This window comes from Carassius carassius, chromosome 3 (assembly GCF_963082965.1).
Source record: "Carassius carassius chromosome 3, fCarCar2.1, whole genome shotgun sequence".
NCBI classification, from domain to species: domain Eukaryota; kingdom Metazoa; phylum Chordata; class Actinopteri; order Cypriniformes; family Cyprinidae; genus Carassius; species Carassius carassius.
The window spans coordinates 37,759,111-37,783,238 of record NC_081757.1 but is presented as its reverse complement, the minus strand read 5'-3'; the positions used below and the strand labels follow the sequence as shown (position 1 = coordinate 37,783,238).

Sequence of the window (24,128 nt, the reverse complement as noted above, 5' to 3'; positions counted from 1 at the left end):
AGAGACGTTTTAAAACATTTTTGTTTATTGTTAAATGCCAAACAGCAACAAGAACATGCGTTTTCCAATACATTTTTTTTTTAAGAAATCAAAGAGTTCTAACATGTATTACACGTATTTGCGCGCGACTTTGGACAGCAACGGAAATCTAGACTGATTATCGCGCCACCACTGGCCCACCAGGACAGTGGATTCACGTTGGAGTCGATGCACTCCTCATGCAGATAGCGTGTGAGCTCGTTACCTGCTCACGCTCTCTTGGGTATGGGCACTGACGCGGAGGTTGTCCGTGACTTCAGCAGGTATGCCTGTTACTTTCACGGCTGTATTTTACAGATTTCGCAAAGGCTTCAGCTACTCCTAACTGTCGGCCGGTCTCAGCTGTTCTTGATATTGCTCCGCGACCTGATGCTTGAGGGGGCAGCTGCGCTGGATGACAGGGGACACTGGAAAATGTACTAAGACAGTGATATTAACAGACCAAACTCACTAAAAATCATACTAATAAAGTATACTATCTATAAAAAAAAATCAGATGAGCCCTGAATATGAATGCAACTCGTTTAATAACACGTTAAGCCTTTTCCTCCCATAGAAAACCGTTATAAGAAAACGCTTAATGTGGCTTAATGTACTAAGACAGTGATTTTTAAAAACCAAACTCACTAAACATTATTCTAATAAAGTAGGCTAGTATACGATGTACAAAAAACAAAACAAAAAAACAGATGAACCCTGAATATGAATGCAAGTCGTTTAATAACACGTTAAGCCTTATGATGGTTTTCTATGTGAGGAAAAGGCTTAACGTGTTATTAAACACGTTGAATTCATATTCAGGGATCATCTGATTTTTTGTAGATAGTATACTTTATTAATATGATGTTTAGTGAGTTTGGTCTCTAAATATCACTGTATTGTATTAAACCACGTTAAGCGTTTTAGAATGTCCCGATGACCTCAAATTAGATGTATTGCCGCGTCACAGGAACCTTTTTTGCAGCACATTTTGCATATCGGCTCATCTATATTCGCTGGCTCGCACTTTTCATTGGGTTGGAAGCCAAAATGTTCCCAAACTGGCGACGTGACATTAGGTTTTGGGACGAGATTGAGCGTCTCCCATCGTTTCAGCCGGCCTATTCAAAACTAACGAAGCACCATAAAGCTACAACGGCTCACGAGAAAATTACAGTCGTGACCATATTGTATCATTCATTTATTTAACATTGAATGCACAGTGACAAATTGAAAAAAAAAAAAACAATAAAGCCACAGCCTCATTAAAAAAAAAAAAAAAAAAAAAAAAAACCTGAACACTCCGGTTGCCGCGGTTGCTATCTTTCCTCTGCGGTTTGCTTGTCAATAGCGCGGTATTACAATATTGCGGTTATCGCGGCAGCCCTAATTCTGCCATACAATATAGTTATCCATTTTACACGCTTAGAAAAGCGCAACGTTTTGTTTTGTGTTACCGTCCTAGGTCGAGTTACACTACGCGAGTAACTGTATTTAAATAGGGAAAACGTGGAGGTGTTTGGTAGCTTCTCTGCTTGGCCCATATTGAATGAATGGGCTCAGCTAAGTGCTTTCAAAGTGTCACCGCACGCCAAAGCGATTGAGTGCACGCACTGAGACGAGAGAGGTATGTATTAACTCGTCTTAGTTAAGGGAAAAACATAGTTTAATATGAAAACACGGTGGAGTATCCCTTTAATGCACCAAATTAATGGTAAGTTTAAAACATGTAGTAAAAAAAAGTAGTAAAAACATGGTTAGTTTAAGTTATTAAAATGAAGTTAATGGGTTTAAGTGTACATTTTCAGTAAATTTTACTCAGTGTGCTGTTTGTGTTTTGTCCTCAGGTGATAAATTAACACAATCATAAGAAAGTTCATTGGCAAAATGGCAACAAGCTGACTCAATATTTCATCTACAGAAATTGCAAGGTTCTACTTTAGCATCCTTTTTGTTCACAGTGATGTTTTTTCACACCTTTGAGATGTTTATCTTTCAAATGTTATCGTTTTTTTGTGCACACAATAGACGACGCTAACACTGTCGGAAATAAGTTTATTGGAGGAGCAATGATTAGATGTTGCCATTTGATTCATAATTCTGTCTGAAACTGAAAATAATGTTTTGCTGTTTTGCCCTAACATTATGGCTTCCAGGCTAATTGTGTAAAATTGTTACTTATTCCATATGCTTTTTCTTAATACATTTTGACATATTAATTTTAATGTCATCTTTGAAAATTACAGGTCATGCTATGAAGTTTTAGTCTTATTGTGGAAAACTCATATGTGCACAGATTTCTTTTAAATAATTTTTTATCAAAATGTAATGCCTCCAAAAAGATAATGGTTAGAAAACTATTCCAAAGTAAATTTTTATTGTTATTGACACAATGTAGGTCGGATTTGTTATTCTACGAAAAGGTTAAATATTGGCACATATATTAAGCATCATACATTTGCTTTCACTGTCTGCCAAATGTGATGTTGACTGATTGTGTAATTAGAAAGGAAATTGGCTGATTTTTATCTATAGCTGACCAATTAATCCACCCTTGGATGAATCCTGTTTCCGAAAAAATGTCCACTAGTAAAATGTAGTTTCATAAGATGTGGTGCTATAGATTTTCAAGAGGTGAACAGTGGTTAATTTGAATAGAATTGTGGCATTGCCATTCACAGTGAAATATTTCAGCTTTTGTGAACTTGTTTTAGTAAGAAAGCAGGTGATTTCATAATGTTGTACTTGATATACTGAAGTAATGTACTTTTCAAACACTGTTATTGTTTCAGAGATCTAAAGGTCTTTCCACACTGAGTGCGATGCAAAAAAATGAAGCGAATCGCCTACAAACGGGGCTTTCATAGCAAACGTGAAATGATATAGAAATGAAATAGTTTGCCTTCAAACCAACAAAGTATTTTTCCTTAGATAATAATTTCCAATTGTGATCTATAGTTGATTTTGATTATTAACAAGGCACATGCACATCTTTGTATGTTTAATAAAGCTACACAGCTAATATTTGTCAGAAACATCCATTATTGCTATAAACATACCATGCGCTGCATACAAAACGCATACAGAAAATATATTGTCATAATCATATGTCTACTTGCTTTCATATTTCATGTGCGTAAAAAGTAATAAATGCGCTGACTCATTGCGCACGTGGAAGAAAACGGATGGTGAGTCGGAACGTTCGCTTTTTCGCGCTCCATGTGGAAAGGCCTTAATGGTGTTCAAAAGATACTCAGATCGAATGTTTCCTTCCCTCAGTGTTCTGGCAGCAGTGAATGGTTCAGCGGCAGCGGTGCCAACAGCAGTCGTCCCATGAGTTTTCTTTTGGCCTGAGCTGTCTGCTTTGGGCTCAGGCCTGGTTCGTCTGGATCTCTGTCCCTCCGGCACCTCAGTCATGGATCACCCCAGAGAGAAGGAGGGCGAGAGGCCGGTCAGGAGCAGTAAAGTGGCCCAGGGGCGCAGCGGGCACTCCCGGCCCTCCAGCTCCTCCTCGTCCTCTGGGGTCCTTATGGTTGGACCGAACTTCAGAGTTGGCAAGAAGATCGGCTGTGGCAACTTTGGAGAGTTGAAGCTCGGTAAGAGAAGCCATTCATGTATCTGTTCACAAAAGTCTCGATGGAGCAACTAGGGGTGAAGTTCTTTGCTTAAAGGTGCCAAGCAGGAGTGAATCTCAGGAGCTATGGTGTTCTTGGGTTGTTAGTCAATCCACTGGGGAACGTTGACTTGAGTCAAGGTCCTTAAAGCTGTAGTGTGTAATTTGTGCACCGCTAATGGCAACAAGTTGTATTTAAAAAATAGCATTTTCACAGAAGTTTTCTTAGAACTTGCCTCAATGATCTGTTAGTAGAACAAACAGACTGGATGAGACCTGTTTGGGGTTGTGATGTTCAAAAAAAAAAAAAACCTTTTAACCCCTTAACTGTCACTCACGTTTTTGAAGATAGACTTGAATGTGCATGACACAAACCTAAATTTTTGTAATTCATGACTGAAAACATTTTGTAACATGATTTTGATGTGCCATTTACATGGTAATGCAATGTCTGATTTTAAAATGGGTTTTAAAGGATGAATTTTGAGATTTTATGTTTTCAAGTGATATATAACTTCTGATGATTTCTAAAATGTGATAGAAAAAAAGGCAACGAGGACGTTTTTTTTTTAAACAAAGGTCAAAACTCCTTTTGTAATGTAGATTTCTGAGGGTACACTCTTGTCATAAATTAATCTATTACTTTTCCTACATAATTTTTAACAAAAAATATTGGTAAAATATATATTTGGGAGTCTTAGACCTTTCCAACGATATATAGTTTGTCAAGATTAGATTAGATTTGATTGTAATATAGTATAGTCAATGTAGGCGTCCCGTATTCGGGACGGGGTGACAGTTAACAGGTTAAGGAAATCTGGTCAGCACAACATAGCAGGAACACAGCATATTCAAATGGTATCATTTCAGTTGCAGTTGGTCACCCTTTGTCTGTTTTGCTTTTTAGGAAAGAATCTCTATACAAATGAGTACGTTGCAATAAAGTTGGTAAGTATATTTATTATTTTCTATGAAGTAATTATAACAGCATAGGCTGGTGTTCTGTTAGTGTTTTGTTTTTACATGTAGTTGTAATGTCTAGGCATGTCTGTAGATCTGGAATCAAACTCTAAAGGCTGGATTTGTTCAAAGAAATCAACTCCAACTGCTGTATTTTAGACAGAAGTTTAAGGAACATTAAGTGTGTGTTTCTGGCTGGAATATTTGTTTATTGTAAACAAATGAAAGAGTTTTTTTCCTGACACTCCTAAAGGAACCTGTGAAATCGAGGGCCCCACAGCTACATTTGGAGTACCGGTTCTACAAAACATTAGGCAGTTCAGGTAAGATTATAATCAGCACCAGCACTGCTGTATGCTGCATTCATCTCCTTTGTTTGCTTGGATAATATTCATTTCACGTGTTTTCATGTGCTGTGTTTTATACTTTTGCATTCACATCCTTGTGTTTGCTCATTTTATCTCATCTACCTTTAGCCTTAATCTTCATATTCCGGTGCGTGTCTTTGTTTATACTGCGCTAAGGCTTTGTGATGGGGATTTACCATTATATATTTTTTTTGCTTTTAAGCCTGCAGTTTCCAAGCAAGTTTTGTGAAGATGTTTCCTTTGTATTGGATTGAGGATTATTTTCCCCTCTGGAGTATTTGACATGTTGAGTCATAGCTTCAGTTTTGATCTTACAGAACTGCTTGTTTTACTACTGCGCCTAGGTGTGTGTGTGTGTGTGTGTGTGTGTATATATATATACATATATATATATATATATATATATATATATATATAATATAATATAATATAATATAATATAATATAAAAACAATCTACTCGCTTGCTTCAAAATTCATGTTTTGCATCACTTACCAGTGGTTGATGAATAGAGAAAACTAGTTGCAATGATCAGATTATGTTAAAAGATATTCTGTCAATCTGACAAAGAAATTCTTCAGCTCTTTTCCATTGTATATTTGTCTCATTGAAATGCCGCCTAACAAAAATGTCAAACCCATTGTGGTGGTGTTCCTTATAATTTCGCTGCCTTTTTGTAGGCTATTTGTACTTCATTGTCTTTTTCCCGTATCAATTTTCAAGTAGGTGTAAGGCAAAAAGTGGAAAGAAATAAGTAGAGTTTCCATTCATGCATTTTCATGCAAATTCTGAAGTGTTGAAATGACAATATATTTTCCTATGATGGAAACACATTTACTAAATAAATCAGTCATATAAGAATAATTATGTGATAGAAAATATAATTGAAATAATTTGTTACTATAATGAGTGCTTCATATATTGTAATGAATGTTAAATAAAAAAATTATTTTAATTTATATAAAAAAAACATAAACAAAAACAGTAGATACAATTTCCATTTGTATTTTGCAACATTTTCCCCCAAATTGCAGATTGTTAGGTTGAGTTTGTTGGATGGAAATGCTTTTTTCCCGGTATAAAAATTTTCTGCATGGCTTAAATCTTTAACTTGAATTTTAATTTAGTAATTTCACCTTTTTTAAAAAAAATTTTTTTTTTTTTTTTTTACCTCTGAATCTGTTCATTCATGCTTTCAGTCAACTATAACTAATAACTCTCTTTGCATATGAATGTAAATGTATGCCATTTCGACCTCAAAGCTACTAGACTGCTCTGCTATAATTCAGAGATCGCACTGTGATTTTGGTTTGGTTTGGCGGTGGTTCCATTCTGCATCTTTTAGCTTTTTAATCAGGACACCATATTGAAGTAAGACTCAAACTAGTGGTAAAGCATTTGTCTGCTTGTGCAGTAGCTGCTTCATGCTGCACTTTGATTCAGGAAGTGGCGGCTGGGTTGTCACAGAGCAGTGCGGTGATGGTGTTGTCCTTGTAACACAATACTCTGTTCAATGTCTGGATGATGACAGGACAGGAGGTGTGGCCTCAGACTCCACTCCTTGAGATTCACACACAGCCGTTCCTCAGTCAACATTTTCATACTGAGTGTATTAGCATAAGAAATATAATCAGCAGCAGCTGGGTCAGCAAGATTGTACCTGGTCATGTATATCCAGTTTTGTGTGTTTGCATTTGATAAATAGCTAGTTAGCTAGAAATGTCATTATTATCTGAGGGGAATTCAGTGCTGAATAGATTTGGGTGTCACTCATTTCAAGGGGGTCATGTTAACAAGCATATTTTCTTTGATATCTTCCAGAGCTAAATTAAGGCACAGATTTTGGGTAATGGCTCATATTGTTCCCATTCTGGTTTCTAAGCACAGACAAATTTTACAGAACATCCCATTAAAATGAAATTGAGATTTCAAAATGCGCTCATAAGATGCTAATCACTGTTTGAAAATTGTTCTTATTTTGGCTGGAATGAATTCTGACATTCCTGTCATTTTACTTTATAAAAATGTAATTATTCAGTGACATAATTTGCAGTATCTGCAGTTTTTAATCAGTTGAAAAGAGCTGAGAATATTTTTTATTTTCAGTTTTTTTTGATGAATAGAAAGTTCAGAAGAACAGCAGCATTTGTTAACATTATTGTAATGGTCACTGATAATTTTTTTCCTAGAAGTAGTAATTTATAGGAAAAAAAAGAACACCAGTACCACATAGCACATTTATTATCAGTGATATTTACAGCTTAGTTGATCATTTACACCTCAGACAATCGCAAACATCAATGACGGGGTAACTCCTTTTACTTCTATATTGAAGTGCTGTCTATGTTATAGAACATAAAAAAACATCCTGGCATTGTGACACGTTTAGATGATGTGAATTAAACTTCATAAAGTTTCACTTGATTATGCATTAAGTCAGGGATTATAGTTTGGAAAAATGTGTACCAGTTATGTGAAAACAAATATGAAGATTAATAAAATAAAGACTTACACATGTTTATGATCTCTGCTGGATCAAGCCGCCTCATTCTTTTTTCAACAAAATACAAAATCGACAAAAAACAAGAAAAAAGAAGATGCCACAAAATATGTATCCGGGTTTGTTGACCCCAGTAGGTTTAGCAGCACATAAAACAAAAATTGTATTCAAATTCTGAATTTATTGTAGCTAGTGGTTCACCGATATATCGGCAGATATTTGGCATTTTGGCAAAAGAAACGGAGTATGCTGTGCCGTAGTTATGTCATCATTTCAGGCATGAAGTTTCCATAAAGTCGATTAAAGCTGCCTTAAAACTATGCATGGAAGTATATGAGTCCGATTTAGAACATGTCTCTGAAGCATAGTGATTTTTCAAAACCGTCCTGGAGCAGCCCAGCACTGTCTCTAACAGACCCGATTCAGCTTGTCAGCTCATTATAAAGTGGGTCAGAAAAGGTTGTGAGAAAATAAAATGCGTGTCAGAATTGCGCCATGTTCAGCAGTGGCATGTCTTTTAATCAAAGAGCAAATCTATAGCTTTTGTAGCTTTAAGGTTTCATTTATATTTAATTTAGAATTTAGTGTTCGATAACTATTTAGTTTCTGTATACTTCCTGCTTGCTGAAGGGCGCAGGTAAATTTGACATTTATTATAACTGTAATGTTAAATGGCTATAGTCAGTGGTTAAATATTAGAAGATAAAATCATGGAGACATCAGTAGTATTGATTTAAGTAATACTCCACTTCAGTCATAAAGGGATGCCATTAAACAAATATAAAAAATACACTGTTTTAGACTGTCGTTTCTACATTTTAAGTAGGGCTGGGTGATATATCTAACGATATTATGTGCATGTAGTCAGTAAATCTGGTTCCGTGATTACAGCTAAATCGCCATCACCTGCTTTCAAATGGAGCGGCATTTATTATACAGAGCCATAGATCACTGACAAGCTAAGCAATATCGCGTTTATTATCGCAGATGAATCGCCTTCAATAATGAACGCGAAATTGCATAGCTTATCAGTGATCTATGGCTCTGTCTATTAAATGTTGCTCCATTTGAAAGCAGGTGATGGTGATTTAACAGTAATCACGGAACCAGATTTACTGACTAGATGCACATGATGTCATATTTACATTTACATTTATTCATTTAGCTGATGTTTTTATCCAAAGCGACTTACAATTGCTATATCTGTCAGAGATCGCACGCCTCTGGAGCAACTAGGAGTTAAGTGTCTTGCTCAGGGACACATTGGTGTCTCACAGTGGATTCGAACCCAGGTCTCTCACACCAAAGGCATGTGTCTTATCCACTGCGCAAACACCACCCCCATATCATTAGATATATCGCCCAGCCCTAATTTGAAGATTGAATGTGAAATTATTGCAATATAAAAGTATATTTGAAAGCTTTAATGTCCACAATTAATCGCTAACAGAACTGTTAGTCACGTACATTACTGTGAACTCTTTAATCATGTCTGCAATGCCCTGAATCAATTCATACATTAGGATAATGTTAAGTTGGTGGCAGTAATTATCCTAATGTAGGTGTTCTTAGGGCCAGTTCAAATAATGCGAGACGAGGACAGTGGAATGTGGAAAAAACAAAAGGTGGTAGATGTGTAGATAGGTTATATAGATAAAATATGATAAAATATGGAAAAGTAGCACAGTTATCACCAGTTATTCAGGATTTTTGGTATTTGTATAAAAAAAATAAGTATAGTAAACATTTGCACTTCTTACATTGGAAGTGGAAGTCAAGCGGATGTGTTTTTAATGATATATGTCATTCAGGGGTGTGTTGGACCAGAGGAGACCGGAAAAGGGTGGCAGCAGCAGCTCTTCAATAATTCAGCATGCAGCACAGCGAGTGTCTATACGAGCGTCTCAGTAAAGCTGTGTGTTAGCCTATGTATCTGCTGCTCTGCTGGTTTAAGAAGGATGTCTGTGCAATTGGTTTGAGTCTTTCTGCTGTGTATAGTTCTTCCTGTGCTGTATCTGGAACAGTATGCAGGCCGTGTGGCTCTGTACATGTCCCACAGCAGGGTTTGTGTCTCAGTGATGAATCAGCACTTCAGGAAAGGTGGCACTCTGACCACAAGCGTTTCCAGGATGTTCACTTAGTGCTGTTATCATATGACGTCTGTAAAGCAGTCCGCTGATTAAACTGCCTGGCAGCCTGGCTTGTGTAACTCTACACCAGTGCCTTGCTCAGCTCCTTGAGCACCACTCTGGAGTAATACCGAATCAGCAGGGTCCCACATAAACTCTGAAGCCCTGACCCCCACAGAGGCTGCTGGGATACAATTTGCAGTCTTTGTTTTGTTAAAGTAACTTGTGTGACTGCACCTTAATAATTAACATTGTAATCAATGTTACGATTGCAAGGGAATTTATTAGGAGTGTATTGTTTTTGTTTTTTTGTATTTAACTTGGCAAGCAAATAAACCTTCCAGTGTAAAATAAATGTAACATTTATTAACACTTTTTTTTTTTATTTATTTCATCACTTTTTGAAATATTTTGATATGCTAATGTGTTTTAAATGGTAAATTGTAATTTTAACAATATATCTGTTTCACTGTAATTTCACCAAATAAATGGTCTTGGTGAGAATAAGAGACTCCTTTCAAAAACACTAAAAACTTAAAGCGATACTCCACCCCAAAATGAATTTTATTTCATTAATCACTAACCCCCACGTTGTTCCAAACCTGTAAAAGCTTTGTTTCATCTTCAGAACACAATTTAAGATATTTTGGATGAAAACCGGGCAGATGGCAGATGGACTATTCTGACACTGCTTTCATACTTTTCTGGACCTTGACAGTGTATTTTATTTGGCATTCAATGGGACAGTCACAAGCCTCATGGTTTTCATCCAAAATATCTTGAATTGTGTTCCGAAGACGAACAAAGCTTTTACGAGTTTGGAACGACATGGGTGTATGTGATTAATGACAAAATGTTCATTTTTGGGGTGGAGTATCCCTTTAATGTTAATATTTATTATTATATTATATATTATATTATATCATATTATATTATAGGACTTATTAAATGAGTAACATGTGACATCCACACATTTAATCTAGAATCAGGCTATTGTGTCCTTTTCTTGGGGAGCATGTTTGTTTGTTGGATCCCACAAAGAAAGGACCAAATGAAGTGAGTTGCTGGGTGGTCAGGTGAAGGAGATGCTTTTGTGACTGTAGCATAAAATCCTGAGGATGTGCTTCCCCTTATGTCTGCTACTGTGCAACTTGACCCCTGAGGTCTACCCTCCCCTAGACATGACTTCAAGCTCTTTCATGCTGTCTATCCCCTTATTTCTGCCCATTATGCATTTTGGACCGATTCTGCATGTTCTAGGACTCTTGAAACTGGATGTAGCTGATTGGGCCTTTGTGACTTTTTAGTTTTTTTGCTCTAAGATTCAATTTTGGTTAACAGAGACACGGTGTGATTACAAAATGATTCCCGATGCATCAAGATTATTCATCAGTGGCATAGGAGCACCAACCTCCACCCTTTTTAAGTAATGTGAATTAGGTCTGCAATGACTAATTGCTAGATATCAATAATGAAATTAGTCTAGAAGTTTCATTATCAATTAGCCCAGTCTTTGTGCACGTTTAATGTCATTGAGAACAAAATTAGTGTTTTTTTTTTTTTTTTTTAAATGCCTTAAAAGATTTTTGTAGTCAGATATCCAACAACTACTTGCACGGTGTGGTATATTTCATGCAGTTGTGTGTTTGTTATCCCAAAAGTTCCCAAAATCCAGAGAAATTAATTTTTAAATAATGACTTGTCCCTGGTCATTGTCGCTCATCAATGATGTAATATTCACATATCCTCAATTTCTGCTTGTAGAAACTATGGCAACACACAGACAAAAATGCTGCTGTACAGTTCAACTAAATCCATTACGGCTGTCGCAAATAAAATAAAAATTAAATTAAAAGTGTTGACCTCAGCATTAAATTTAGATCTGCTCAATGTTGTGGCATTATTTTTTTTACACGTTTTTACAGTGTTGTGCATTATAACCAATCACACACAAGTCTGTTGGGCTTATGAATGCTTTGGCCAATCAGAGGTGTTCACAGATTAATCTTTTGTTCTGCACGTGCTTACCAACTGAATTCAGCTCTCACATGAATTATTTTATCTTAATCGAGTAGATGTGCATTTAATGCAAGAGATTTATTCATAAAAGTGTAAAGACCGCTTTACAGATTATAAGGGGAGTCCTAGAACTCGTGCTAGACTTAAGTCATAATGTTGCTTAAATGAATAAGTTGCTGTTAATATGAAATAATAATTACCTTATCCATGAACATTATCCTCCACCAGCATCAAGCTTTGCCCTTATTGTTTTGAAAATGCGATCTCTAGTGGCAAAAACTTAATGTGCTTTTAAAGTCATAGAAATGAATAAAATCTCGAAGTAATGGACATTTTCATAGTCTATTTAAATATATTTCAATATACTCAGTTCAAACTGCATTTGATTATCATTAATTTATTATTGTAGTAATAGATCATAACTAACCTACAAGACATTTTGCTGTTATGAGCAAAAATTTCGGAAAACTTTTCAAAGTAAACCAGTTCACACTTTAAGGTCCAGTTCTCACTATTAACTATCTATTAACTATGATTTTAGACTCAAAGTCCTAATTACTGCTAATTAATAGTTAATAAGGCAGTTGTTAAGTTTATGTGTAAGATTAAGGATGAAGAATCTTTGCTTTATAAGTATTAATAAAAAGCCAATAATCTAGTAATATGAATGTTATTAAGCAACTAGTATATTGTGAATTGGACACTATACTAAAGTGTTACCGTGAACTATTGTAGAAAGTTTATTAATATACATTTGAGGATGTGAAGTTGATGAAATAAAAAATAAAAATTTCCCTCTAAATATTAATTTACAAAATTATTCAACCCTCAAAAGTTACACTTTGTAAAAAATATTTTATTATTTTAACCTCTTATATATTTACAAATTAAAATATTGAATTGTAGCTACAACTAAAATATATTACATGTTTGTTGAAAATATTTGTTTCAGATGTACAAAATCACAAAGTTTGTGGGTGTGGTCTGTGAAAATATGGAAGGTGCAAATATAAAACTGATCTGCTAGCCTGGTGCCAACAGAACAACAACAAATCCTTTTTGCGAATATCTATAAAATGATTAACAGTCCCTATCCGGTAATCCAGTTATCCATGAATGATTGCGACTCATGCATTTATTGCTCAAGGTGTACAAAACCTGAATTTAATGTGGCTGATCGGCATTTACCTGTGATCTCATGATCCTGCTTACAATTTCAGTACAATTGATGATTAAGACTCAAATAAAAACCTTATGCATTTTTAAGCATTATTGCAGAATAATATGAGAAAGCATCAAGATTTCCCAGTAAATCGAATTTCCCCTAGCTATAGTACAAAGAAGCATCTCAGAAGTGTAGCTTCAGTGGAGTACGTGTCTGCAGGGTGGGCTGACTCCACTGGGCCCACCCGCTGAGCCCAGCTCATGCTTTATGGATGGGGGGGATGGGGTGATGAAGACTGGATAGTCTCGACCTCATCTTTGTGATTCTCACCTTTCTCTTTCTGCACAGCTTGTTGGGATGGTTTATAATGTTTGGTTCATGATTGCATATGACGAGACAATATGAAGTGCATTATTTAAAATGGATTGATACAGTCTTTATTTGTTGTTGGCTGTAGTGTTTTTTTCTGTTGTTAGGAATCCAGTAGAACCCATAATGCACAAAGCCTTGTATATGCAATAAAGAAATCTATTTACATAACAGGCTTTGTCAGTTGGCTAGATGTCTTCCCTAGAGATTCCGATCTTCCTTTGAGCTTAAGCTCAGGTATGTCCTTTTGTGACCTTATGTTGTCATCCAGAAGCGCAATGTACCAAATAATTGATATGCCGTTCACTCCTTATCAGTCGTAATTCTTAAAACCTTCACTTTTGTTAAACACCGTGTTTTCACTGGTTATGTTTTCTGAAGACCATGTTCTGGGGATTGTTTTAGTGATATCTGATTTAAAAACCATGTTATTTTGAGTTCCTGAATTAGCGGCTTGTTTATTGAATTGTTCTGGAGTGTGTTTTCCAAAAGCAGCGTTAAAAAAACTACAAGCAAAAGGTTTTAACGATTTGGTGAAAACACACCTCCAAACAAACATTCGCAAACAGCATAGCAAAGTTCTTTGCTTGAATCTACAAGTTAGAAGCTTAGTTTCTTGCATTATATGTAGACTTCAATTGATCATGCACTTGAGCAAAATAAGCAATCTAACATGCATTAAAATTATTTCATTTAACCTTAATTCAAGTTGATAAAAGTTATTATTATTTTGTAAAACATTCTTTTGTGCAGATTATCTTGATGGACTAAACGAATAACCAATTAATAGTTTCCCGCATTTTTTTTTTTTTTTTTTTGCCTTGCCCCGAAAGGCAACACAAGTCTTCAGATGAAAGATGCCTGTTTTATGGCTTTCCTACTGATAAGGAGACTCTGGGTTCGCACCATAAGGTAAACTCGTATGATTATTCCATGTAAACACCACAGTTTTTACATAAAAAGTAATGAAACTTTAACGATGCATAGTGCTTAAAGCCACGTTAAAATTAAATGTTTACGGCCACATGACACTGTTACGAAGCATATAGATTGAAGATTTTCTAGAAGCAAGGCTAAAATAACATTTTGTGTACCCACCCTAACAAAATAATAGCTGAAATGTGGTACTTTATTCACCAAAATAAGTTTAATCTTACCATATCCAAAAACTTGCTCACTCTGCTGTTATTTAATAGATTAAATGCACTAGAATTGTATTCAATACTACGTGGAGACACTGTTTTAATTAAAATATTCATATTAATCAAGGATTTATTGACTTTTAATGCATCTTATTTCGTATGTACTTTAAATGTACAGAAATACGTGCTTTCATGTATGCTTTAGTTATGATTATTTAATTTATTCACTACTTGTCACTACCATCTGGGGTGGCCAGCCAAATTTCAGGGTGGGGCGGTGCCACCCCTGGCCAACACTTAGACACGCCCCTGGTTGAAGGTGAGCGACCATAGTGTAGTTTGTTTATAGCCTACGTTTAGCTTTTAACTTCTGGCACTTTTATTTAGGCTTCAAAATTGATAAAAGTTATGATCATTTTGTGAAACATTCTTTTGTGGAGATTCTTTCATAAACTAGTTGAACAGTTTATTTTTTTGTGATAATCCAAAAGCCAATGGAAAAATCTTGTCGGCTTTTTGTTGAGAGAACCAGTGTAATACTTATAGCCGATTGGCCTACAAAGTGACGTAATAGATCTGCCACTTTATTCTGGAAAAGGGGCATGGAGCAGCAGCTTGTTTGCATTTAAAGAGACATGCACGAAAACATCCAATTCTGCTTCCACTCAAAATAGTCATTTTCAAAATGATCCGTGGGGTATTTTGAGCTGAAACTTCACAGACACATTCTGGGGACACCTGAGACTTATATCACATATTGTAAAAAGGTTCATAATAGGTGCACTTTAAACTAGAAATGAAAACCTAAAAATAGTTTCCAATATTAGTAAATACTAGGATATTATATTAATTCTAAATAACACCCGTCATGACAACTCATAATTTACGCAAGATGCCAAAATTGTACGATACTGTATCACAGCTTCTTCTTTTTTTCTTTTTATTATTATTACTATTACTGTTTGATTTAAGTTTTGGTTAAGGTTTGGGTCATACAATTTCAAACTCTTTCTTACAATTCCGCAATCTCATACCAAATTTTTACGACTTCTCTTGAAACTGAGTCAGTGTAAAAATTTCATAGACACGTACTATTAGAGCCACCAACGGAAATGAGTCGAGCATCGGCGCACTAGTCTGTCTGTGACTGAGCATGGAGGCTGCTCTCCTGAAGAATGGCACACAGACATGCCCAGACATGATTTTCTGAGAGGTCTGCTTCAGCAGCATCTGTATCGTGCAGTGATGTCACGGCCCTTCCCATCTTATTCTTATCCGCTCAGATGACACGTCATGCAGGATTCTGAGCAGTCCTACTTTTACCAGATAAAATAGATAAGACAGAGAAATGAGACGCAGCCTTAGGCTGGGCGCTATGACAATAAACTGTGTGACCACTGTCAGTCGGTAATGATTGTGCTGAACTGTGCTATATCTGTGTTATATCTTTTATACAGGAAGTCGTGGCCTAATGGTTAGAGAGTCGGACTCCCAATCGAAAAGGTTGTGAGTTCGAGTCCCGGGCCGGCAGGAATTGTGGGTGGGGGGAGTGCATGTACAGTTCTCTCTCCACCTTCAATACCACGACTTAGGTGCCCTTGAGCAAGGCATCGAACCCCCAACTGCTCCCCGGGCGCCGCAGCATAAATGGCTGCCCACTGCTCCGGGTGTGTGCTCACAGTGTGTGTGTGTGTTCACTGCTCTGTGTGTGTGCATTTCGGATGGGTTAAATGCAGATCACAAATTCTGAGTATGGGTCACCATACTTGGCTGAATGTCACTTCACTTTCACTTTTAATTATGTCATTAAAAAAACAACAACAATGAAATAAGTAAATCACTGAATTGTCACAGACAAACCTTCAACCTTCCGGCATACCAGCATAGACAGATTAGTTGATTTTAATGAAACGCAAATTTTTTATTTATTTTTTTCACTGTAAAGACTGTGACTATGCTGTTTACATTTGGCATGCAAGGTTGAAACTTGTCACTTGAATAACTTATTTCAGTTATTTAAATCATTTAATATTTGTAATTTCAAAATTGTATATTTAATACATTAATCTCAACATGAATTTAATTGCACTCGTGCCACCTTTAAGCCTCATTAAACATTGGAAAATGTACCTACAAGCCACTTTTGTGTTGTTCTTTGTCACCTCTAGTACAAATTATTTTTTTATTAATACTAATTTTATATGATTGGTAACTTATGTGTCTTATTCTACTTATTATATTGTTTTAATTAGATTTTTTATTTTTTATTTGACAGATTATGACATACTTAAATAAAATTTGAAAAATGCAATTACAAAGGTAAAAGAAAATGCCCCTGTAAATTGTGTAATATGGCAAATATCAACACTTAATAAGAAGGCTAATTTTTGATCAGAATTTGATAATTGATCAGAAGGTGCTCTTATTTTTTTTTTATTAGGAGGGAGAGCACTTCTAATTACAAGAAAAAAAATGCTCTTAAACTGGGTGTGTGGCAGGAATGGCTGTGGAACGGGGTTTGACTAAGGAAAAATTTTCAGTCAACAGATTTTTAGGAATATTTTTTTTGCTTTAACCACTGTTTCTATCGGATCGAAATCTTTTAAACTGCCCATTTCAGTCACTCAATTCAAAACACTGATTTAATAATGTGTTGGTGTCATCGTTCAAAATGATTCAGTGCTTGTTTCATTTTTATATATGAAATATTTTAAATATTTTAAAAGTAATAAATAATGCAGGTATAGTGCACCTTTTGTTTACTTTGAACTGTTAAATTGGTATGTATAAATCCATTACAAATGTTTAATTTGAAAAAACATCACTTTTATTGCAACATAAAAAAAACAAAAAACTTGGTGCCATTTCAAAAATATAAATATAGTGTTATATCAGAGATTTTTTTAGATTTTGTCAGCTGTAATATTGAATGAATAGTTTACAGTTGGATTGGCAAGGCCCTTTGAGGACAGTTTCTCTGAATCGTTTTTATTTGCTGCGTATGATGTCAGCAGATTACACAAACTGATTCAGCCGTAATGATTTCTTCTGTTTGCACTAGAGATCATCCCTTTTTAATCTGATCCGTTCGGGTACAAAAGAGAGCGAGGGAAATCTTTAATGTGGGCACACATTCATGGACATCACAGCAGTTCAGGTCATGTTAAAGCGACTGGGCTGACAGACTGGAAGAACAAATATCACAGCAAAGATTCCTGTCTCACAATGTTGCTTTGCTGTAGGTGCATTTCGGACAAAAGGCTCGTGGTAACTCTGAATTACATTGCAATGGATGGTTTGTGTTTGTTCTGATGGCGCCACTGTGTTTTTGACACCGCCCCCTGTCTTCTCAGCATATCAGGGTTGGCCTGACAGGAAGTTTGAGCTGTGGCCAGCAGGCATATCCCACGCTCACAGGCAGATAAAACGAGCAGATAATACCACCTGCCCTTAATCGCATACTGCCCCTATCTGCAAACGTGACTGAGCGCACTCTTCCCTCCAACCTGATCACCAGTTGTGCCTTGTCCTCCAGTCTTTTGTTTTGCTGCTGTTCCAGTGGGGCTTGCTGTGAATGTTTGTGCATGAGCACTTACAGCAAAGTGGGCAATTTGTTAATCATGCTGTCCTGACCGCTGCATGTGTTGCGTAGGAGCAGTGCTGTTGAGGGCTGGATGTTCTGTGGGAGGAAGAGTTCCTCTGTCTCTCCATGCTCAAACGCAGCTTTGTGAATGACATAACACCACCCATAGCACTTATGTAATGCAAGTCCATCCTATTTGTCTCCTCTCCATCTCTCTCTGTTCTTCAGGCTAGATGGAGGCTCACGTAATGCCAAGAGATTTGTAAACTTAAACGATTTTCTTGCATCATGAGTGAGCTCAGTCCACTTAAAAGCTAAATGAAGTTTTAATAGTGGCATTACTATGGTACAGTGTAGGGGTGGGACGATAAATCAATGTGCCAATTTAACGCGATATTTCCTGCTGTGAGACATTATCTATACTCTGGCACCAAGTATCTATATATTTTTTTAAACATACAAAAGATCTTAATTCATACCATGTTCTTCTTGTGGTGGCACTTCCCAGAATGCGGATGACTGTAAAACGGTGATACAAACCGAACCGTGAAATAGTTGAACCGTTCCACCCCTTCAATTATATTTGTATATATATATATATATATATAATTGAAGGGGTGGAATGGTGTATATATATATATATATATATATATATATATATATATATATATATATATATATATATATATATATATATATATATATATATATATATATATATATATATATATATATATATATATATATATATCAAAATTAATCGTTTCTACGGTGCATCGCGATTCAGGCGAGGACGATTCGGTTTCTGTTCAGTAATAGCCCATAACCGGTTATAATGTACTGACGCATTTCTGACGTCATCACCGCGTGCTTAGTCGCGGCATACAATGGCAGAGGGAGGCGAAATGCCTGAGCGTGCAATAAAAAATGCTCCAACCACTTTAAAAGCCGACATTTGGGCACATTTCGGTTTTTATCAACAACACGGTAAGCCCAACCTTGACAAGACACACGCTGTGTGCAAATCATGTCACGCAAAAACATGAGAAACCACGTCAGTCGTTTTCACCCCGAGCTGCAAACGCCTGTCAGTGCCATTGTGGATCCAGCTCAGCCAAAAATTTATCAACTTATATCAACGTTGCCGCCAAACTCAGTGCGAGGGCAGAGAATTACCAGAGCAGTGGCATCTTTTATTGCAAAGGATATACGGCCCTTTTCTGTAGTGGAAAACGGCACATTACATTAGCGATGACTGGAAGATTTTGTCTCATGTGCTGCAAACGTGAGCCGTTTATGAGTCTCACACGGGTGCTCATCTGGCAGAGCTACTGTCTCATGTCGTGGATGAATGGCAGCTATCACATAAGGATGTAGTGCTTGTAACAGATAATGCGTCGAACATGATCGCTGCAGCTCAATTCGGAAAATTCCCTCACGTAACATGCTTCGCGCATACGCTGAATCTGGCATCTCAGCGCGCTCTTAAAGTGGGCGCGCTCTCCAGGCTTTTGGGCAGAATCCGACGAATATCATATTTTGTGTATTAAAAAACACTGCTGAAGTGCAGATTTAGTTTTTTGTATATTGATTATATTCAAGTAGATTTGGCCTCCTTGTTTATTTTGGTTTGTAATTTAATTTCAATGTCAATATTTAAATGTTTTACAAGAAAGTACACTGCACTATATAAGTATTTAAGTACACTCCCTGCATTATGCACTTTTAGTACTTACATTTGTGTGTTCTAATCTAATGCTGCTGTTGTCTTCTGTGCCCAGACTTGAGTTTTATTTAATGTTTGATACATTCAAGAAGCGTGTTTCAGGTAAAATTAAAGGTTCAGTTCATATATCTGACTGCTTGTATTTATTGACAAAATTGTATACATGAAGCAAAATTGAAAAATAAGGAGGCAGTGCATCATCAATGCATCGTGATGCATCGAGATAATCGAATCGAACTGAATCGATGACTTGATAATCGTAATCGAACCGAACCGTGAGACCAGTGTAGGTTCACACCTCTAATATATATACACAAATATAATTGAAGGGGTGGAACGGTGTGTGTGTGTGTGTATATATATATATATATATATATATATATATATATTAGGGCTGTAGCTATCAAATAATTTAGTAATCGAGTATTCTACCAAAAATTAAATTAAAGTGCAATATTAATTAAAGTGCAATATTAATTATGCAAGAGAAAATAAGACTCCTGGGTCTCTAAAAATTAACAACTTAGTTTCCTTTTATAGAAAAAAAAATAGACATTTAATTATTACCCATTGTTTCTCTATTGTCATTGTTCACAGTTCAAGTACAGACAAAGTTGACAGATGAATTAAGTGCATTTAAGTGCCATTCAGTTGGGGGTTTTAAATAAAGCATTTTCTGAGATGCACGTTAAACATTAAACACATAAAACATTTAATTTATCTTTTAATTATTGAAAATTAAGCAAACTTAACTTTTTGGTAAACAAAGGGGATTTGCTATTAAAAATAAAACATGGAAGAAATTTTGTGTGATTAAACCTTAATGTTTTATTATTATTTATTTTTTTTAGTAGTAGGCTATGTACATTCTGCTGAACAATAGTAATACAGGACTTTTATTTTGACGGGTTGACGTACCTTTACAGTTCTGTGTATGCTATGTGACGCTAGTTTTACTCAAATCAAACGGTCAAATGCTCATGAAGTGACTGTCAGAGCAGTTCTGGAGATGTTGTTCATGTGTTCACGTCCTTATTTAGTGAAACAGCAGACGCTGAAAATATCGCGAGCGTCACCTGCGCTTCAGTGTGTGTTAATAAAGGAAGACGCACTTCTGCTCCATTCATTAACAGAAACCCACAGAACATGCAGGATTCATATTGTGATTTGATGTAAGTGCAATGACCTATTTTTGATTAATTCATTCAAAATTTGGCAAATTCCGTGCCATTCCGCGTTAAACTGTAAATTCCGTTTTTATGACTGGATTCCGCGATTCCCTCCACGTTTCTGCATCGCGGAAATCATAGGGCCTATAGTTGTGGTATGCCAGCTCTATCTTGCAATGGACACACGCCACGACGTTCTCTTTACGTTTGCCCACGCCCTCAAATCAAAACACTGCTGACTCCTTGCAGTATGCAATTTCGGACGCAGAGCTTGTGTCTCCTTCCGCTTTGTGGGTGACGTAAACGCGTTGTCACATTAAAAAAATCATTGCGAAAGAACCTGACGTTAGATTTAAAATAAGTTAAAAGAGGCTTCAAGGCAGAGGAATTTGCCTCGATCATTTTTTTGTAATCGAGTTACTCGAGGAATCGTTTCAGCCCTTAAATATATATATATATATATACATATATATATGTGTGTGTATATATATATATATATATATATATATATATATATATATATATATAGCCTGTATAAAATTGATAAGCAGTTAAATGTGTTGGTTTACACAAAGAAATGTGTAAGCTTTTAATAATCCAAGAATAAAATGATTAATTTACTTAACATATTACATTTGATTTACAGAACTTTTTGTGCTGTTTTCTATCAGTTTGGACTTGAATAGAGAGAAAACTTGCACTTAATGTTTTCACAGGCATTTTATTTTCATAGTTAGATATTGTGATGTATTATTATAGGATTGTCTAGCAATGTATCGATTATCGCAGAATCGCTGTATTCATGATATTATCATATCTTGAGCCATGTATCGTGATTTGTATCGTATCGTGAGGTACCCTGCAATTTCCACCCCAGTACAGTGTGATTCATCCAGAAAGGATTAGTCACAATAGTTGACTAACAAGAAAATATCTTCTCATGTAGTGAGCAACTGAATTTTTTCAACCAAAATGGAAAAAAATTATAATTTTGATCCAAAGAGTTGTGTATGATTAGTTTTTTTTCTAATGCCACATTATGACTGTGAGTATAGAGAAAATACAGAGAGGTGGCTCATTGCCAAACAAGTATACTATCACTGGTTTTCAGTTTATCACCTGGGTACATAATATCCTAAACAACGCAGAGTATCATTACCAAGTTACCCAAATTTAATTAGAAAACTTTATTTGTGGTTTCAGTTTTTGGCTAAATGAAAACATTGTTTACAAGCTGTTATTTTTATGTCTTTGCATGGCTGAAACACTGATTGAGCAATTACATGAGACAGGATACGGCTTGTAAAGTTGTACTCTTTCTTTTAACTTACCTTCAGATGTTTAGTCATGACTCATGTTTATTTTGTGCTGAAACTAGTTTTAATGTGGAGGAGATGATCAGTTCAAGTGCACCTCGCATTGCTGGGTCTGTTAAACTGAGGCGCTACAGCGATCTGTCTCTCCAGATTAAACCGTGACAAAAAAGCATTTATTGTTTGTATACTGCAATACAATTTACATAAATTAAATCCTGACACTTTGTTTCAATATTAAAAGTACCAAAGCACAATGCTTATTGCTATTTATTGGATGGAAAGTGCCCTTCAATGTTCCATCCATTAACTGAAAACAGGCAAGATTAATCGAGTTTGTTGGGATTTAAGAATCGATATCGTTCCATACAGAAGAGAATCGATTAATATCGAGATGTCAATATCTTTAACCCAGCCCTGTACACTACAATCCTCTACATTGCGAGTAAATCACTCGCATATGCAACAAAATTTTACTCTGGGCAACTAAATTATGTCTATTGTTAGCCATTGGCTAATAAATTCTTAGATTTTACTCGCCAATGTGTGTGTTCAAGGTAGGGCTGGACGATTATGGCCTAAAATCAAAACCTCGATTAATTGAACATTTTACCTCGATTACGATTAATGAACGATTATTTTGTTTCTGTTTTGTTTTTTTGCCCTCGTAGCTCACTGACAAGGTTTGTACTGTTAGCAGGGCCATAGTTGGGGTTAGCAGGGCCCCGGTGCAGGTTGTACCAGTGGGCCCTGTTTGAAAGTGTTTAATTTGTATGTTCGTTCTGTTTATTTGTTTGTGCTATTTACACAGTGTTTAAGTTTTTTCAAGTTTGTAAGTGTCCAGGTACAGAAACCGAATAATTAAATGTAAAATAGCACTGTAAAAATTAAACATAGTCAAACCAAAATTTATTCAGACAACTTCAACATTTCTCACATTATCAGTTTATTTGCTATAGTTTAGAAAATGATAATAAAATATGACAAGAACTTAAACAGAGTTAAACTGTCAGAACAAATTCATCTTGATAATTTCAGATAACTTTGATTTTAATCCATTACATATCTTTCTATCAAACAAAACTTCAGACAACAGTCAATACTTTGTTGGCCAATTACCAAGCAATGATTAATTGTGTTCAGTCTGTGGTGTGAAAAGGTTGCATTAGCAATTCCACAAAGGAGAGCTCAGTTCAGTGTTGCTGTCTGTGAGACGCGGCTCTCTCTCCGCGTGCGCACCGAGCACAGTGCGAGTAACCAGCTGCTCAGTTCAGCTTTTCCGCGTCTTGTTTGAATGCTTTAAAGTTTTTTGAATGGTTAAATTGGCAAGTGGCAAGGCTTAATAACACGTGAAAATGATACGCTTTCATGACGACACGCAGCAGCATTCTGTCAACTGTCCTGAGCGTCTTTTTAGACTGACCTCAGCCAGACGGTTGAGATCGACTAGTAAAGGTGGAATATTTTTTCCTATTGAAAGCGCGATCTGACATCATAGCTCCCTATCAGCAGTTATTTTATCTATGTCCGTAACATTTCTTATAGATTATTGCTCGGTGTAAGAGATAAATAAAGATCAGATAAAGATAAATTGGCACAAGAACCAGTACGAGTGATTGCGTGTGTGAATTAGTCATACTGTCTCTATTTTATTGTGAAGCTTTGGGTTGTAAATAGCCTAGTTCCTTCAAAAGTAGAAAAATATGCTATAATAAGTTTTAAGATTCTAAGCTACTTTAGTAATAAATCACAGAACAGCGCTGACAACTAGTTTTTGTGTTCCTCTGTGCGCGCGATGTTCACAGCTACTGTTTATATGAGTGTTCATGCCACAATGCAGCTGGCCGATCGTTATGCGCATCTCGTCAGTAAAGCCGGTTCTCTAATCAGCGGTAAATTCCATCAGGTGCGTGATTTCACATAGAGCAGCTGTTACTACACAGAGCCATTGTTAACTGAGAAGCTGCGGCTTTACTGACGAGATGCGCATTAACGATCAACCGATCATGATCGGAGCAGCCCTACATCCGATCGTCTAATCGCTTAAATGTCCA

General features: G+C 36.1%; 1 protein-coding gene across 8 annotated transcripts in view; it reads left to right on the top strand.

The window, feature by feature from the left end:
• csnk1g1 (casein kinase 1, gamma 1) overlaps positions 1-24,128 on the top strand; it is a 54,191-nt gene that overhangs the window by 5,669 nt on the left and 24,394 nt on the right. For all 8 annotated transcript variants that reach the window (XM_059537369.1, XM_059537383.1, XM_059537350.1 and 5 more), the window contains exons 2-4: positions 3,298-3,614; positions 4,539-4,579; positions 4,845-4,914. In XM_059537369.1, the coding sequence (XP_059393352.1) occupies positions 3,434-3,614; positions 4,539-4,579; positions 4,845-4,914 (292 nt within the window). In that variant the 5' untranslated portion in view covers positions 3,298-3,433. The remainder of the gene's footprint in view (positions 1-3,297; positions 3,615-4,538; positions 4,580-4,844; positions 4,915-24,128) is intronic.